The following is a 19,780-nucleotide window of genomic DNA, read 5'->3' on the forward strand; positions in this document are numbered from 1 at the left end:
TTGGTCTTTTTTTTCTCTTCTCTTACAGAAGCGTTCGTTACACATAATGTGTTCAAGGACCATCAGAATATCCAATAATAATTTCTGCTTCTTTTTTTTGTTTGTTTGTTTTTACAGCTTCTTGCAATGAACAATGTGTAATTTGGGCGATTTTTTTTATAAAAATAAATTAATAAATGTAGTAATAAATTTAAAGAGGTGTGCCTGCCAGTCTATGCTGAGGGAAACAATTCGCCCAACTACGCTGTGTTACACAGGAAAAGCGTCCGTCCCTTATTTCCGCCGGGTTGCTCGCACGCTGCAGTTCCTAGCTGTCACCAGCCATCTAATCTCATCTCGTAGCGGAGTCCAGATGAAGGTGAGGGTGGCGTGGCGCCGTCCTCTGTTTACCTGAGACACCTGTATCCCCGTGTTGTTAGCACACACACACACCTCCGCCCTCCGGCCCACAGAGGACGAAAACACGACTGCTACAAGGTCAGTGACGGGAGCGAGGCGAGCTAGCTGCGGCTAACTGCATGAACTTCTAACGTTAACCGTCACCTAGCATGTTAGTGTCACCTGTCAGGGCTCAGCACGGTGTGCGGTGCGTTTGGGTTCAAGCGGAACTTTAGGTTTCTGTGAGTTTGCTAGCATCTGGTGTAGCAGGTGTGTCTCACAGAGAGCTGTTTCTGTGACTTTTTACCTGACAAGTGTGTGTGCTGCTGTCACCTGTGCAGGATGAAGGGGCTCCCGGTGCTGTCCCTGCTCCTCTGGATGTGTGCGGTGTACTTCGTGGGCATCTACCTGTTCGTGGGTGGGTTCCTGCTGGTGAGGCTGGAGGTGAACAGGACCAGCACCTGCGGAGACGTGCTGCAGCCCGGAGAGGAGCCAGTGGACTTCTGCCGCGTCCAGCCGCGGTTCCGCAGGGCTGTCCTCCTCATCATCGACGCCCTCAAGATCGACTTCGCCTGGTTCGACCCCAACAACACGGCGCCACGACCCTACGAGAACAAGCTGCCCGTGCTGGAGGAGACGGTGTCATCCAGGCCTTCTCACAGCCGCCTGTACCCTTTCCGTGCCGACCCGCCTACCACCACCATGCAGAGGATCAAGGGCTTCACCACTGGGTCCCTGCCTACCTTTGTGGATGTGGGGAACAACTTTGCGTCCAGTGCCATCTTGGAGGACAACCTCATCCACCAGTTTGGGCAAGTGGGTGAGTAGTTACACAGAGGCAACACACCCCAATGCTTCAAAGTTTGACCCTGGATTTTAGACCATGAGCAGTCCAGGGTTTAAAATATGTGTAAGAAAGGAAGCACGCACCTCTGCTTCACTATCATTAAAGGGTCTATCTTGTCAATGGTGCCAGTATACTCATGATATAATGTAGAAGTATGATATACACTAAAAGGGGCGGCAGTAGCTCTGTCCATAGACTTGGCTTGGACACCAGAAGGTCGCTGGTTCATGTCACGCACAGACCAAGTATGGAGCGTGGACTGGTAGCTGGAGAGGTGTCAGGTTCAGTGCCCCTGAGCAAAGCACTGAACCCCCAACTGCACGGGGCACGTGTCCAAGGCAGCCCCCTTTGCTCTGATACCTCTCCATTTAATGCATGTATAGGTCCTTTTTGGGCTTGTGTGTATATGACAACAGAGTGAAAAAAGTTAATTTCCACTCAGGGTTAAATGAAGTGTATCTAATTCTTTTTATAAGTTTGATCAAGACAAACTTAAAGGAGCAGTGTGAAAGAGTTAGGGGGGATTTAGTGGCATCTAGTGGTGAGGATCGCACATTGCAACCAGCTGAAACTCCTCCAGGTTAGAATATCTTCAGTGGTCAATATTCAAGAGGTTTTTACCGGGAGACGAATTATCCATGGAGGTCTCTTCCTCTCCAGAACAACCGGACCAGGTGATTAAACCAGTAAAAATACAGAATAAAGAAGTTTCACACTACAAATGAGCGTTTCTCTGATGATGTTTGGCTCGTTGGAGACGTGCTGCTCCCCCTTCCCCCTCCCCTGCTAAAGTGTGTTCACCTTTCTTCTCCAAACGTTCAGGAGTTTTTTATTCACAGAGGTGTCATCCTCTCCAAAATGAATGAACACAAAAATGTTTTATACAAGTAAAAAAACATACATAGGCTGGCACCCCCAGTATAGTGCTCCAACTCCCGACCTCTTAGATCTTCCAAACAATGTCTTTTAACTGTCCCTACGTTCGTGGCTGGTGGGTAAGGGAGATCGTGCCTTTGCGGTAGCTGCTCCAAAGCTCTGGAATAGCTTTCCACTCTAAATCAAATGCTCCCCCTCCATTGACACTTTCAAGAGAAATCTTAAAAACGTACAGGTTTTCAATGGCCTTTGATTGTTTGTAGTGGTTTTAATATTTTAGTATTTTATAACCTTTTTTACGTATGTAATTGCTCTTACTGGTTTTATTCTATTTTATATTTGCATGTCATTCTTTTAATTTGTATAGCACTTTGGTCAACTGCGGTTGTTTTTAAATGTGCTGTATAAATAAATGTGATTTGATTTGATTTTTAAACACAGAGTAAAGCAGTTATCCTGACGCTCTCCTTGCGGAGGGGCTGCAAACTACGGTCGCTGACACGAAAATGCGAATGGCCTTACCTGGAGCCAGTGTTTGATTTGTCCGTTCTGGGCTACTGTAGTACATGGTGATGCAACAGGGTGATCTCTGTAGATGAGGAGCTGCTCCCTTCGTAGATATAAGCAGCTCATTCTAAGGTAACAAAAAGACAATTCTTACTTTCAGGCGATTGATTATACACTAAAGAAAACATACTGATTATATTGTATTTCATTTTCGCCAACAAATCCCACACACTGGACATTTAACTTCATAATTTCCAGGGGTTACACGCTTTGGAGTTGGACAGTCAAAAAAAAAAAAAATCCAGCATTATATGGCCTGACATCAATGTTATTTTCTGCCCACATTATGCGTAATCACACATTAAAAGTCCAGTTTTATAATTCAAATGAACATGTTGGAATAAATAAGTGAATGTTTTCTCTCACAGGTAAACGAGTTGTCTTCATGGGCGACGACACTTGGGAGAATCTTTTCCCCAAGAAGTTCCACCGCTCTCTGCCCTTCCCGTCCTTCAACGTCAAGGACCTGCACACCGTGGACAACGGCATCCTCCAGCACCTCTACACAACTAGTATGTATTTACTTCTGTGCTTCCGCGCTCTTCTTGTATCGTACCCGCGCCTCACATCTCCGTTTGTCACTTGCTGTTGGTTTTGACAGTGGTGGGGGATGACTGGGATGTGCTGGTCGCTCATTTCCTCGGCGTGGATCACTGCGGCCACAGGTTTGGGCCCGACCACCCGGCCATGGCCGACAAGCTCACCCAGATGGATGGAGTCATCAGGTCAGAGTGCAGTGCAGCTGCTACACGCTTGTAACACGGTGTTGTCCAGCTGCAATCATCATTATGTGCTGACATAGTGCACCTGTAGTAGATATGTCATGTGGCTGAGTAACACTGTTGATGTTTAAAGAGTAAAACTGCATACAGTGACTGCAATTGATTAATGACATCATGGATTTTAATCTCAGGAACCTCAATAAATCTCGTCTTGGTCATGCTTTTCCACCAGGTCCGTGATCGACCGGCTGCAGAATGACACCCTCTTGGTCGTGATGGGAGACCACGGAATGACGGACACTGGAGATCACGGTGGAGAAAGTCAGAAGGAGACAGACGCTGCCATCTTCCTCTACAGTCCCTCCCCTCTGTTTCCCGGACCGCCGTCCCAGGTCGGTGGAATAGCTGCCTTTTTTTATAGTCTGGTTTAATATGAAATGATGATTCTAGTCATATGAAGGAAGGACATGGACTAGAAGATTTGATTTTGGAGTCAAAAACTCAGCAGGCTGAATTCCTAGCCAACTAATCAGTCTTAAAGGGTACGTTCAGCATTTTTTAACTTGGATCCTCATGTTCTTGTGTCAAAGTGACTGATCGTATTGCGCAACACTGCTGTAACTGGCAGTGACAAAACAGGACGCAACAGCATGTTTGCGCCATCGATTAATGTCCATTAAAAGTGCTTGTTTTGCCGCTGACAGGCTCAGATTGTTCTCTAAGTGTCTGACAAGTTATAGAGAGGATTCCTACAGAGATAGACCTTTTTGTCTAACCAGTAACAGCCCCAAAATTGCTACTGCCAACCCGGTCGACTTTGAATGAAGTGTGAATTATGGTGATAAAATTAATGTTTATTTCAATGGAGTCTAGTTGTGATGGCGATTTTTGGGCTGTTTCTAGCTAAAAAACAAAGATTTTACTCTTAAAGGGATAGTGCACCCAAAAATGAAAATTCAGCCATTATCTACTCACCCATATGCCGATGCCGAGGGAGGCTCAGGTGAAGTTTTAGAGTCCTCACATCACTTGCGGAGATCCAAGGGAAGAGTGGGTAGCAGCGTAACTCCACCTAATGGAGGCTGACGGCGCCCCAGATTCAAACGTCCAAAAACACATAATTGAAACCACCAAATATCTCCATACTGCTCGTCCATAGTGATCCAAGTGTCCTGAAGCCCCGACATAAAAAGTTGTTTGGAAAAACACACACGTGAGCACGGTGCACAGAGAGGCAGTTAGAGCTACAGGCTACAATGAGGCTAAAAACAGAGTTCAAATGACATTTTTCCAAACAGCTTTTTATGTCGGGGCTTCAGGACACTTGGATCACTACGGACGAGCAGTATGGAGATATTTTGTGGTTTCAATTATGTGTTTTTGGATGTTTGAATCTGGGGTGGGTGTGTTGCTACCTCCTCTCCCCTGGGATCTCCGCAGTGATGTGAGGACTCTAAAACTTCACCTGAGCCTCCCTCGGCATATGGGTGAGTAGATAATGGCTGAATTTTCATTTTTGGGTGCACTATCCCTTTAAACAAAAAGGTCTATTTCTATAGGGATAATTTCCATGATGTTATCATACACTTAGAATTATAATCTGAGACTGTCAGTGTCAAAACAAGCACTTTTAGCGGAAGTATATTGAGGGTTACGCTGCAGCGGTCTCACTCAGTACTGGACCAGTTTCAAAAATTGTTGCTCCCATTAGTCACAAAAACATTATCAAATAGCATACAGGTTGAAAAACATCAAAATGACCCTTCAAGAAAGGCTTTTGTGCATTTTAGGGAACGTTTATAGAAGAAGACAAAGGGGTAGAAGACAAATTTAAAAGATCTTTTTAGTCTATTTCTTCACAGCATTAGTCTAATTTGCAACTTTTCCATGAGATCTGTAAATGTTGCATACATCAGAAAAGAAATAGAAAAATAAATGTGCTTTGGCATACCATGGTAATAAAAATAAATTACATGGCAAGAAAAAATGAACTTAAGGCACTCATGCGTGGAGCAGGAACAGATGCATTAATTTAAAAAGCTTGTATTCCAAAACATGGCTGCTTACATTAAAACACAGACCGGTTTTGACCCTAACGTCTTCATCAGGGTGCAAAAGGGTGGACAGGAGTCAAGCAGGGGGTGTCACCCAATCTTGATTAATACGTGAGCACTTCTTGAGTATCATATGATAAAGACAGTCCTCGAGCACACTAATAATTCCTTCTCCAAAATTAAATTACAGTTGTAGGTATAAAAAGAATAGTAGAGCAGAGCTGTAATTTAATCAGGCTTATTATATTAAGTGAATAAACAGTGTGGAAATAGAGGATTAATAACCAGGTCTGCAAAGTTTTAATTAAGACTCCAGACCCTCAGTAACCACACAGCCTCACAAAACCTTCTATGAATGACTAAGAATGATAATGATAAAAGTAATAATGGAATAATAATAAAAACTAAGTGATAACAGGGACCATTTTGGCTCCTGGTAACATCAGATTTTCTGTCTCCTAAATGCCACATTTTAATAATCAGTTAACTAGATGTAAATGAAATGCAGAGTGAGAGATGAGCACTGCTTCATTCTGCTGAAAGTGGATAAAAAAGATCTGTTGTATTCTATTAATAACTGTCAGAGACAAACTTTAGACTCCTGGACCTTTAGAAGAAACAAAGTGCTGTCAGAACAGATTCAGTCCTCAGATGAGCTAACAAGGAAGCAGAGGGAAATGATCCAGTAAATATTCACTTCTATCCATCTGTGTTTTTACGTCTGTTTATTTCATTAGCAAATATCCATTTACATCCTGATTATCTCACCGAACCAGCAGAGTGTTTGCTGTATTTTGAGTATGTATGATCATCTGTGTTTACGCTTGGCTGTGCACTTTCCCCGAATCCACTAAATCGATGCTGGCAGGTGGTCGCCGCCTTTTCAGGGAAAAAAGTGGATTTTGCACCAGTGAAGTGAACTTCAGCTGTGATTTCCATAATTGCAGCGTAATTGGAGTGTTGTATAATGGATAGTGGGAAATCATGGCGTTGCCCGAGTGCGCAGAAAATCCCACTGCTACAAGGAAAGGAGAGATTAGTGGACGTTATGTCCTCTTAGACAGTGACTCACTCACAAGTGAACAAATCCACCAATCTCACTGAAGTCATTACAAATCACAGAGGAGAAACTCTCAAAAAAAAAGGTTTCACAGGAATAATAGTCTCTTTTTTTTCCCGTCTTTGGTTTATTTATTGTCCTTTTAACTCGGGCTCGGTAACAAGCAGCCGTGCCAGATCGATACAGTGATCGATGCAATACTAAGTAACTCTAGCTGAACAGCAGCCACTGTGGCAACAAGTGGTAATAGCGAGGTAATGGCATATTGAATTTGCCTTCATTTCCCAAGATTCTCTTGAGTCAGCTCCTGTGTAGAATGTAGAGTAGGAGCCCAAGCAGAAAAAGAGACAGGAAGTCAGTGTATATTTTCAGAGCGGTCACTCAGGGTGTTTTCACATATAGTCCTTTGTAAACAAACCAAACTCAGTCCTTTTACTGTACGTTCACACCCGAAGCTTCCAAAGAGGCAAAGTCTCTCGCGGACGCCCAAGAAGCCTGACTGTCAAAAATATTTGTGGCAGCTTTGGTCGCTCTAGTCGCTCATCACGTGAATCATTGAACGTTTGATCGCGAAGTGGACTATGGGCTTGAAAGCAGCGTTGTTGCTGCTTGCTGTTGTCCAGTCAAAAAGCTCATAGTTGGCCTACAGAAAGTTTGGTCAATGAAAACACAAAACATGTGTCATCCCATTCAAACCAAGCAAGGAAGACTTGCATGCTACGTCGCAACATTAGCCTGCAATTCTCTCCTCTATTACCAACATTACACTCTTTAAAACTCACCAGACCAACTAACTACCTCTGCGACGTGGTCCCAAGCCTCATTCTTTTTATTTTGGTCTCTGTAACCGAACAGCGACACATTATAAAGGACTGAGTGGGCGCCAACACAACTAATAAATTTCTCGATATCCATTGTCGGAACAAGTGAGCTGTAGGAACCAAAGTTATGGCTTGTTCTCTGGGACTCGCTTCATCGAAGCACGTCAGCCTTCCGACTGGTCGGCGCTGAACCGTGTCAGAGCTCATTACCATGTTTTAACTCCCGTCCGGAGCTACTCCGGTCGCTTTGGTCGCCCAAGACGCGTGGCTGACGACCAGGTTGCCCAAGTCGCCGGGCTCTCACTGAAAATGAATGACTTCCGCTGCTTTGGAAGCTCTGGTCGCTGTTGGTGTGAACGTACAGTTAGGGGTGTTTTCACACTTGGTCCTTTTCAGCCCTCTAAGTGGACTCAGAGCGGTGACTCAGCATTTTGTGCGCATATGCGAACACTCCAAGAGAACTCAGACCCCTCTGAAGCGGTGGTCTGAGTTCGGTTCGCTTCAAGTCTGTGGTACGGTTCACTTAACTTGTGCACTGTGAGCACAGAGCGCCTCAGGTTCGCTTTGCTCTTTGACACCTTATTTAGCCGTCTAGATCACATGCTGTTGACCTGGGACACTTGAAAAAACAGACAAAACCCTGTCGTCCTGTGACGTTTACAAGGACGCAGGATTAGGAGTACTTTGGTCCAAGGAGGATAGTGCACGTCTCCAGAGGTGGGATGTAGAATACATCAAATGGCAACCCTTAAATAAAAAATAATGACAAGCAAATCTTTAAAAACAAAGATAAATGGAGAAGTAATCTAACACAGCACACTGTTATTTTCTAGAGTGAACCGGACGTGGTGCCCCAGACTGACCTGGTGCCCACCCTGGCTCTGCTGCTGGGAGTCCCCATCCCGTACAGCAGCGTGGGGCAGGTCCTCCTGCCTGTATTCCCTCCTCACGGTCAGACTGAAGGTGCAGTTGGACGTCTCAGCCAGCTGGAGGCGCTGTGGATTAATGCAAAACAGGTAGTCTGCTCAGTTAGGAGCTGTCACAGGTTTCAAATGTCTCCACACAGGAGAACTTTACATATTACAGAGCATGTTCAGTAATTGTGTTTTCTTTCTCTGTGTGTTTAATTTCACCCCCTGTGGCTGTTCTGCTTCTGAAGGTCAACCGTTTCCTGGAGACGTACTCTGGCATGGCCAAAGACATCCCACCAGAGAGCCTCGCACAGCTCAAGCATGAATTCTCCCGCCTCTCCTCTGAGTACCTCACCACGGTCAGAGAGGGGCGGTCACCCTCCCCACAGCTGGCCGCCTCGCTGCAGGCCTACCTCACCTCTGTCAGAGACACCTGCCGGGCCACCTGGGCTCGGTTCAACCCACTGAAGATGGCAGCAGGTTTAGCCATTCTGGCGTTTGCTTGCCTGACATGTTTCATCCTGTCTGAGCTGTCACTAATGCTGATCAGGGAGAACGGACCCGGACTGAAGGCCCCGGTTGTCGTGGCGCTAATCGCGGGGGTTTGTGTGGCTGCTGGTCAGCTGCTCACGCAGGGCTACGTGGAGGTAGCGTGGTGTCTTGCAGCCGGCGCCCTCAGCTCTGAACTGCTCTTTCTCTGGAGAGCTCGAGGATCCAGAGCGATCACTGTGGAAAAGAACGGATCGAAAGCGCCAAAGTGCGCGAGCTGGCTGACCCCACGCCGCATCCTCATACCCCCTCTGTTGGTGCCGCTGTTCCGCTGCGCCTCCCTGCTCTCAGACAGCTACGTGATAGCTGAAGGCCGGGTGGTGACCTTCCTGGTGTTCTCTCTGGCTCTTTACATTCCCATCCATCTCAACTGGGAGGGCCTGCTCCTGCCCCCCAGCCATGACCCTCTGAAGGCTGCAGGGATCCTGCCCTCCCCAGCCGTGTCCCCGTCAACTGTGAGGAAAGAAAGCAGCACTCTCCTGGCCTGCTTAGGACTCCTCGTTGGCAGCCTCTACCTCTCCCTCTCCTTCCACGCATGTCGGGAGGAACAGGGCTCCTGCCAGCCGTCTCCGTTTCTCTCTCCTCTGTCCCGCTTGCAGGACAGCCAGCTGAAAAACATCCACTACGTCCTCTCCGTCTTCTCCCTGGGCTTGTGGACGTATCTGCTGAGGCGCTGCCTCCGCCATTATGGTAACCTCAACTCCTCCGGCGGGACGGTGTTCACGGCCCGCTGGATCCTGCCGCTGCTGTCTGTGTGCCTGGCGCTGCACTGGGCTGTTAGTGCCACTCCAGAGGACAGCTTCAGGAATCTGGCCGAGCTGATCAGCCTGGCCCAGCTGGCCCTCCCCAGGGTCGCCTTCTGTCTCCTGGGAGTGGGGCTGTTCCTGATCTGGCTCGACCCCCTCACTGTGTTTGTGAAGACCAGGGCCGCAGCGTCAACCAGAGGGCCATCCCTACCCCCGCCCCGCTACCGAGCGAGCACCGGCATCAGCCCCCAAGCCGAGCTGCACCACCTCATCCCCCAGATCTACCAACGCATGCGCCGGTCCCTGGACGACGGAGAGCTGAGCGGAGGCAGCGAGGTGGACAGCAGGCCCGCTGTGGAGGCCTATGGACTGGGAACCGTCTACTCTGCCCCTTTGCTGCTGTTCTGCGGCCTGCTGGGAATCGGTCTGCTGCTGCTGCACCCGGAGGGCATGGCTGTGTCTTTCCTCCTGCTGCTGCTCGAAATGGGAGCTCTGTTGCACATTCACGCTTCCTCCACTTCCCTCAGAGGCCTGCAAGGAACATACTCTGGTGAGATTCTCAGAATTTGTGGTTTGTTTGTTCCTCATGACAAGGTCTACTTTCCTTTTACTCCACTCACCCACCTCTCATATTCCTTTCAGGTGGCTTTAATGTGCCCTGGACTCCAGTAGTGCTCTGGTCCCTGGCTGCCACCCAGTTCTTTCACGCCACAGGTCACCTTCCCACATTCCCGTCCATCCAATGGGGCGCCGCCTTTGTGGGATTCCCTGGTGGACACACAGGCACCGTACTGCCTGCCTCACTGGTTACCCTCAACACTTTTGCCTCACACATCTTGTTCGCAGGTAGTTATTCACACAGAAGCGACAATAAATGGATTTGTGAGTTTACTGAGTTCAGTATGATTAAAAAATGTGATTAAAAACAGGATCCTTTAGGGAAATTAAACTGTTGCAGCTCCAAGTGGAACAGGAAGTGGAACAAAAGACAAAATACGTTAGAAACTAAGAGTTAGAGTTTGTCCATGTCTCATTGTCTCTAGTGGGTTGTCCTCTGCTGCTGTTCTGGCCCCTGGTGTGCGAGGCACGTGGCAGCAGGGGAGGAAGAGCCTGCGGGGACGAGGGAGAGGACGCGGTGATGGAGATGAGACTGAGAGAGAACCCCCAGCAGTTCAGCGCCGCCCTCCTCCAACTCTCAACACGCTACCTCTTTATTCTTGGAGCACAGGTACGCCCACAGACCGTGAAATGCTCTCGTTTGATCTGTTTGTTTAGTCGCTAATCTCAAACATTTAGTTCAATTTGGGGATTCAGTTTCCTGTTAGTCTGCTGTTAATTGAATTTTTTGTTGTTGTTGTTCAGTCCCCTCCGCTCCATGTGTCTCAGATTCACGTCGCCACAGTCAGTATTTGTGCATCTCTTCGCAGGTCTTTGCTTCAGTCTGTGCAGCTGCTATCCTCAGGAGACACCTAATGGTGTGGAAGGTTTTTGCACCCAAGTAAGTGCCTGAATGGATTTTCCAGCTCACACAAACTCACTAACAGTAAAGGCTTTTGAGAATATGGACACGGTAAATGCCAACCACTTTATCTGGGCTGTGCAGTGAATACACGAGTGAGGGTTTGCTTTTCTGCAGACGACCACTGTAAAATATACACATTTACATGCAAAATCTGAAACACTGAGTTATAAACCATGGAAAAATCCACATTTAAGTTTGTTTTTTATTTGTAAAAAATGTTGCAAAGTTGGGCTTCAGACTCTTGTATCTCTGACTCCTCTGTTCTCTCCCCCCAGGTTAATGTTCGAGGCCTCAGGGTTCCTGATGAGCAGCGTGTCTCTGCTGATCGGGGTCACATTAGTGCTGAGAGTAGACCTAGCAGTGAGCCGCTGGTTTAAGAGACTTATCCCCGATGCATCCAGGTAGCGACGGCACTCCTGCTGTTTTACCACAGAAGGCCACCAGAGCTCACTGTGCCACAGAGAAAACGGACATTGCGGTGTCACTGTAAAGTTTTTATATGGAAGTTTCGCACACACAAAAAAAAACATCGCCATCTGTGTCTATAGCATGAGGATCCCCACAAACATGTCATGTGAGGCTGCCACTTCCTGTTACCCTCGTGAGGGCTATGATGCGCATTGCTGGCCCAGAGGGGGGGACTTTTACATCAAATCTCGGACTGAGCATGAGTCATGTCGAAGGTGTTTTTTTACAGAGATAATAAGATAATCTTGCACCTCACTCAGCTCCTGAAGTTGAAGGCTTTTGGGGTTTTGAGTTGTATGTGCTAAAAGAAGGAACAACAGTTTCTGAATGTCTCTCCTGTTTTCTAACAGTATGGATGAATCCGAGCTCTCCAAAACCAGACAGTCTTGTGAATGGTTCATATTTCCAGCAGTCAAAGAGCTTCACTAAACACATACAGTAAACAGTTTACACTTGCTATATGCCTGTCGCAGCTGGCTAGCAACAGCATTTAAACGAAATAGGCCTTTTTTCCCCTCATGTCGTAACAGAGGATTACATACGTGTACGTGCAAGTTTAATGTTACGGGGAAAAAAGGAAATAAAAGAGCAGGTGAATGTAAGTGTCTTACTGCAGGAGCTGAACCTGTGACTCTTCAGCTACAGAAGGAACACTTAAAGGAATACTTCACCCCCTCACATGACCATTTGTATATCAATTAGTCACCCCGTGTTGCGTTGAATTCGTGAAGATGCCTCAGGTGAACGAAGAATCCAAAAAACGGAGAAAATTCTTAATGAATTAAAGTCATAGCTGACCGCATTTACAAAAGCAAAACTATATCGATCCAATCAAAATCTTATTTATCCAGTCGTATACTTAGTACTTCCCAAACAGACGGTACTTTCTAAGATGGAACTGAACTGAAAGTGGAACTTAGCTGTCTTCAAAGCCAGACTCTATTGACAAAAACAATAATTTTACCTTGCTGAACACAGGAGGTGCAGTGGTTAGCTTTGTCGCCTCACAGCAAGAGGGTTCCTAGCTTGAACCCTGGGATTGGGGAGCCCTTCTATGCGGAGTTTGCATGTTCTCCCCGTGTCAGCGTGGGTTTTCTCGAGGTACTCCAGCTTCCTCCAACAGTCCAAAGACATGCAGGTTAATTGGTGACTCTAAATTGGCCGTACGTGTGAATGGTTGTCTGTCTCTATGTATCGGCCCTGTGATAGTCTGGCAATGAATTTTGGTGAATTTGATTTAACCCTTTCAAACACCTAAAGTCACACAATAACACAAACTAACTGATCGGGGCAGCAGCTCCTGTGTTCAGAGAGGTAAAATTACGTTTTTGTCAATGGAGTCTGGCTTTGAAGAGAACATATATAAGTTTCACTGTTCGTCCAGTTCCCTGTTGGAGAGAGCTGTGTTTCTGGGACGTACCAAGCATATGACTTGATAAACAAGACTTGGATTATACTGCACAAGTTGTGTGAGAGTCTGTAAAGGGATATTCTGACACCGTCGTCTATAACTTCAGTTCATCAAGAACCTTTTCTGTTTTTGGATTCTTCGTTCATCATGGAGGAATATGAGAGTTTTCTTTACAAGTTCAACAGAACAGGGTGAGCTACTGATATACAAATGGTCACCTGGGGAGTGGCGTATTCCTTTAACCACCAAAGCCAATCTGGTAACCAACGTCTGGAACTACTTTAAATTTGCAAACAGTTTGGTGAAATCCATCCAAGTGCATTTACACCACGTCTGTCATCCAAGTGTCTGCTGGAGGAACTTTTCCATTGTTTTGTATGTTTTGTACTTTCAAGATGTTAAACTAACCGGCGCGCCTGGTTACTGCCAATTCACATAGTATTACTGTGCAGTTAGTTTTTTTTACACAGTTTTGGGTTCTTAATCTGTCGCGGTCTTTTATTATTTTTCTTTTTATAGGGTTCAGATTTCTAACTCTAACGCCTGTTTGTAATCCAGATTTTTTTAATCACTGATTTTTTAATTTCAAATTGAATTTTCTGTCTTAATTAGGCCTCTTACATCTTTCCCCCTGGAATAGGTGCCTAGCTTTGACCAATGCCTTTTTTTATTTGTGTATGATGTCATTATGTTGACAGGGTCATTAAATCCAGGACCTCCAGAAACACTGTCAGTTAATTTATTTCTCTGCAGGCCGTCTGAGTCAGTGTCCGACGTAAGATCTGTTACGATTGTGCAGCTGTAGTCAGCAGCTAAAGCTCATTAGCTAATGCACGATATCGAAGTTGTTGACTCAGGATGAATTAGCTGCAATGCAATAGTACTGCATTCCTCAGGCTGTTGTATGGGAGTGAGCGGTCTTTTGGAGCGGCTGCCGTAGTGATCAGCCCAAGTGATGGTTTGGCGAGGTTGTGTGATGACGGGGCACTTTTTTTTCTGTTCTAAAATGTTTAATATATAAATATCTGATTAATTAAGATGATTTTTTCATGCTGTGAAATATGTAATAAAACTTTTTTTACATGACACCGTGGCCTCGGAGTCATTTAAACATAAGGATGAGAAATATCCACATTCCGTGTTATGATTTATGATTCATGTTTCAACTTTATTTATTGTTTCCAGTGCAAACTATTTATACGGTGCATAAAAGTAGTATTTAATGTTTTGTTTATTGATCCAAGGACTTGATGGAGGAGACGGGTGGGGCCATAACTTTTTACTGCTCATCAGTCAAGGTGCTTCATTCATTATTCACCGGGGCTTTCCACATTTCCAGTTCCCAGAAGTCTATAAGTCGTCAAACATCTCACTTGTTCAAAACAGGCAGGGGGCAAAATCATATTCAAGAAATTGGCTGTTCTTCCCTCAGCTTGCCTATAGCCTGTTTTTCCCTGGAAAGTAATATATTATATTAAAGATGACTGACCAGCTTTGAGACGCAGAGTGAAACTCAATACATTGAATTTAAATTAGTTTGTCAGTTTTATTATATACATCTGTTTTCCCTTTAAATGTAAATTACAGCAGCAGATGAACTGAGCAGGGTTGCATCTGAGAGAACATTCAGTCATTTATGAAACCTCATGAGTGACCAAGGAGTCGCAGCAGCATCAACAGACCTGCGGCACAGCTCTGGCATCAGACAGAAATGAAATAAATCCAACAACAGAAAGCAGAAAATTGAAAAGCACATCCACAGAGCCAGAAATCGAAACACCTGCAACAGCCGAGTCACTGGTATTGACTAACAGGTCTTTCAAGCTACCACTGATATATTCTGTGCGACGGCGGTGTGAAGATCTCACTGTAGCTGGAAACTATTATATATATCTTCTATCTCTCACTCATTGGAGATAAACAGAGAAATCAAGTGTTCACTAGTCTGGAGAATTTGATGGATGGACAGGTGTTTGTGGTGCTTTTTGTAAATCAAAACAGCGTGTTAAAGGAACACTTCACCCACAAAATGACAATTTGTGTATCAGTTGGTCGAGTTGTGCTACCTTGAATTCATGAGGAAAACTCTGTTTTTCTTACATGCCTTCACGGAAAATGGCGGACATATTGATTTATTGACTGGGGGCCAGGTTTAACAACAGCGAAACTGTATCAAAACTTCAATTTACAAACTCTTACACAACATGTACAGTAAAATCCAAGTTTCAGTGGGTGACATATTCCTTTAATTAGATAAATCACTGTTCAAAAAGTGTCATTTTACATCTTGTAGTTATCATTTGTGCGAGATGAGAGTGCAAATGACTTAACTTTTAAATTTTGAAGCAACTCATAAAGTCGGGGTAAAGTAAAATCTGAGATCTAAACACATGAAACATGTTAATAAACACTTGTTGAAAACACTAAGAGACGGGGGACTATACAGCACTGACTTGTGGAGTTAGACCGTTGAACTGCTTTTCTCTATTTCTGTGTCCAGGATATTTTGGGCGGGGCTAAGCGCCTGCTCGATGACGCAGTGGAGCAACCCTTAGAGCCATTGAGTTTTGTTGTTGTCGGAAAAAATAAGTAAAAAATTACCACTCTGTTGCAGACTGAAAAGAATTAGGTTAATTTTCAGGCAGGTCAGTGTCTTCTGGCTCCGAATTTGATTCTGACTCTGATGGCTCAAACTTGTATAGCTGTACAAGTCCATTAAACCTGCTAGATGAAGCCTCCTTTGTAGTGCTACAATTAAAAGAGGCTGCAGTTTGCCCACAGGGGGCGTGGCTTCAGTAAATTAAGCAGACATGATACCAGCGTCTCCGAGTGGAGAGCACTGCCTATTTCTCATGATTTTGAAATATCGTTTTGTATATTTTTTTACTTTTTTAATCATTCAAATTTGGTGGGGTGCTTGATAACACTTTTTGTTGTTCTGGTTGTTGTGCGACAAACTCATTACACATATTTTCTTTTGCTTTATGCAGACTTTGAAACTGTTCCCTTTCCAGGAAAACTCAACATACAACGAAGAGAAAATAAATACTCTTGTACTTCAACAATATCTTATCGTACAGCAGTTCTTTTCTTTTGGCTTTACAGATCATGCTTTACGTTATGTCTATCAGGAGAGACTTGTTTTTATAGTAAAAAGAATATTTATTAACATGTGCACATAAGAATGAAAAATGTGTAAAGTCTTTGCCGATTAGACCCTGTAGAGATTGTATGATTTAAGGAGGGTGATGAATCCATAGTCAAATAGGGAACTCCCAAGGACGCTGGCGGTGGTAGAGGTGGAGAGGAAGATGTAGAGAAGATGTAACCTGGAAATCCAGATGCCCCGCCCCCAGTGAATTCGAATTTGCACTGCACTGGGATCTGACCCTGAAGAGCAGAGCCCGTTGAATCGCCTATCGGACCAATCAGATCAGTCTATCTGACAGAGGCGGGCTCTGAGCGGGAGTAACATGATGAGGACAGCGCTGCGCCGTAGGAGTAGAAAAGTAAACAGCCAAGATGGCAGCTGCCGAAGGACCGCGTCCATTCATTTAGCTTTGGAAGAAACGCTAAGCCAACTACACTTATCTTTTTCCTTGAGAGAGGAACAGAAGACTGCCCTAGAAGCCTTCGTTTCCAGGAAGGACGTTTTTGCCAGTTTGCTGACGGGATACAGCAAAAGCATAATATATCAGTTAGCCCCACTGTTCGGCAAACAAATGGGGCTTAGTGCAATGAATACGTCACCTTGTTTTTTGCTCTGATTGGCCATCATGCTATCCAATTGCATGCAGCGGCATTTGAAATGCCTCAGTTAGTGCCGCCCCTTGGGTAGGAAGGGTGTATCGGTGAGGGCCAGACTCAAAATCTTTCTAGATTTGAGTCTGGATTTCCAGGCTAGAGAAGATGGAGAACGGCTGATGATCTGGATGAGTAGAGGAATGAGTCTTTGTTGAGTTCGTCCTGGACTCTGGATACGATGGCTGGAGGTGAACGGGGTGGAGGAGGGCGCGACAACTCTCCCTAAAATGACAGCTGTCAGCAGCAGAGCAGAGAGCAGATTTAGAATTCTGCAGTGGCATCCTGATTGGCTGATAGAGATGGTGCCGAAGTTTGATTGGATAACTAGAGGAGTGAGCACCTATAGTCAGCTGATTGGAGGAAGCAGTGGGAGTGGGAGGGAGAGAATTGTGAGTGGGTGAGCACAAAGAAAGTCTTCCTGACTGAACTCATGCAGAGCTTCATATGTTAAATGTGTTAAACGCTACCCTTAGCCTTATGGGGCAAACAACACTCCACCATTGAACAAATCAACCACAGACAACACCCTTAAAACAGTCAAATCCATGAGATTTATTAACATAAGACATGCAAACAAGACAATAAAATCCCAAGCTGAGAGGCAGAAAGACCAGCAGCCCCCACACCAGAGGCTTCTTTCTTCTCCTGCTTGCTCAGGAGCTCTTTAGCACCTCCCTCCCAGGCCAGGTGCACCTCGCCGAGCAATGCATTCTTGCTGGGCTGAGCTACAGGAAAGACAAAGGGTCAACAACACAGGAGCACACACAGCCGTAACAACATGCTGTTACTACTCTTATACTCTGACTTACAAATTGAGGCCAGCGGTTCACTGGATGTGTTAGGTTTAAATTGTGTACAAAAAACAATGTGTGTTTTCATACCAGTGTGGTGTGTTTGGCGATGTGACCAGCATGAAGAATCCCACTATAATTATCATTCTACCAGTAAGTGGTTTTAGTAATAAAAACAACTTGTAAAAAAGCCCTTCACAGTAACATCCAGCAAAACATCACTATCTGCTGTTTGAAGCTTTGGACCTCTTGTTCTGTGTGTGAAACAACTTTATACCAGTGACGCTGTGGAACAGATTGCCAAGCTTTCAGTCAAAGCATCAGTGCTCCTCTAATTGCTCATCATTATCAGATGAACAGCCCTTTGGACAACAATCCCCGCATTTCTGCTTGCATCAACTATTAAAGTCAGACCAATTTGTATTATGGGGATGGAAAATCATCCGGCTGCCCTCTGATGTTTGCGCTCTGAGTTCAGTGAGAAGGGCTGGATCTTCCCACAGGGGACCCGACATAAAATTGTTTTGATGATATCCATCATCACTTTCTGCAGCTCCTCCAATGAGAATGAATAGGAGTGCCTGGACTCGGAGTGGATTTATGGGCGAAACATTTTCATCCATTTCACTGCTAACTAAGGCTCAGTTACAGGATCTGAGAAGGGGAAACTTTGAGTCAACAAACTTGGCCTCTGAGAAGTGCCAGTCAGATCAGAAGTTAGTTTGTTATAGACAGGAAGTGAAGTAGAAGCCATAGTGTCTGATTCCCTTACATGTTTTGTTCTCTTGTTTACTTGTGTAAAGGTGATACCAACAGGAGAAGAAAAGTTAAGGTCCTACATTAAAATTTAGGAATAAGAAATAGCTAGTAGCTTACATCGGATAAAGGCCTTCACATATGTATGTGACTGAAGTGATTATTTTATGATGCTGTAAGACTATATAACATTCAGTGAGTCCATCCTTCCATCCTCTAAACCTAGCCCACATTTAATTCATAAGCAACGAAATACACCCATACTCAACGGACTCCAAGGTAGGCCTATATTAGTCTGATGTGACCACTATCTTATGGTGTCAGCTAACTTTTGATACATAGACTATCTTCTAACTAGCATTACAGAGTAATTTCATTGACCATTCCCTACTTGTCCTGTTCTTACACTGTTTTAGCTTGTTTAGATACAGGAGGCTAATTGTCATTTATGTCCATACAACACATTCTCAATCCAACCTCGTCACATATTAACATTGGTCATGGACTTTCCATTTCCAGATACAATGTGCAAGGTACCCTGGGTGTGTTGGTTGTTGACGTTCTGGATCACCGTGTCAAGTTCTGCCTGTTACATGCATTGTCTTCTTTCTGTTTTCACAGGAAATTACAGCTTATGTACATTTTTTTTCAAAATAAACGCACTATGTTGGTACAACACTGCAAACTGATGTGTTTTACCTCCAACAACTAAGGCACATGGTTGGGTTTGGGCAACAAAAACATGTTGTTGGGTTTAGGGAAACAGAACAGTTTGGCTTAATATTCTTATGGGACATGAACACCACTCTCCTGGGTGAAAGTCAGCATTTGTTGGACCTATCTACCACCACTCTTGCCCACGCTACTCAGAGTTTTGCCACCTTTACTTTTGGCTCTTATGTGCTTCTGGCTACAAGGTTGGTCGCTGTTAAACACTGTTCAAAAAAATTGAGGGAACATTTAATTTTCACAGTATAACACCAAGTCAGTTAAACTTCACGGATATCAATCTGTCCATTTAGGAAGCACAAGTGATTGTGAATCACTTTCAGTTGCTTTGGTGCAAAGTGACAACAGGTGCAATGCAGAGGCAAACGCAAGACAACCCCCGAAAAGGATATAGTTTTACACATGGTGTCCACAGACAGTTGCTCTCTCCTTATCCTTCCTAGTCCCTATGTACAGACTCTACATTCAGTGAATGTTCTTGCCACTCTTCTTCTTGCCTCCAGAAGAAGAGCGGAAGAGCCCTGGTTTCCGGTTGTAGGCTGTTTGTAGTCCACGTGATATTGACCAATCACGTTTGAGCCGGCTGCAGTTGTTGCCGGGTTAAACGGTCCGTGCAGTGAACTAACGAGGCGGAACATAATTGGCGTCACTGCAAACTCTGAATCCATCGCAATGGTTCAGCATATTTACTTATATATAAACAGAAGTCGGAAACGGAAATTCACCTCCTCCGCCCAAATCAAACCGGAATGCCAAAAAATTGGGGGT

The 19,780-nt window shown here is 45.0% G+C and overlaps 1 protein-coding gene across 1 annotated transcript; it reads left to right on the forward strand.

Annotated features, from left to right (window-relative positions):
• Positions 1-261: 261 nt before the first annotated feature.
• pigo (phosphatidylinositol glycan anchor biosynthesis, class O) lies at positions 262-14,015 on the forward strand. Its single transcript, XM_050053517.1, has 11 exons — positions 262-477; positions 720-1,198; positions 3,037-3,180; positions 3,270-3,393; positions 3,623-3,782; positions 8,159-8,341; positions 8,485-10,081; positions 10,174-10,377; positions 10,575-10,759; positions 10,959-11,029; positions 11,329-14,015. The coding sequence occupies exons 2-11, from the start codon at positions 721-723 to the stop codon at positions 11,456-11,458; spliced, it is 3,276 nt and encodes a 1,091-aa protein (XP_049909474.1). The 5' UTR covers positions 262-477; position 720; the 3' UTR covers positions 11,459-14,015.
• Positions 14,016-19,780: the final 5,765 nt, after the last annotated feature.

Source organism: Epinephelus moara, chromosome 9, assembly GCF_006386435.1.
Source record: "Epinephelus moara isolate mb chromosome 9, YSFRI_EMoa_1.0, whole genome shotgun sequence".
NCBI classification, from domain to species: domain Eukaryota; kingdom Metazoa; phylum Chordata; class Actinopteri; order Perciformes; family Serranidae; genus Epinephelus; species Epinephelus moara.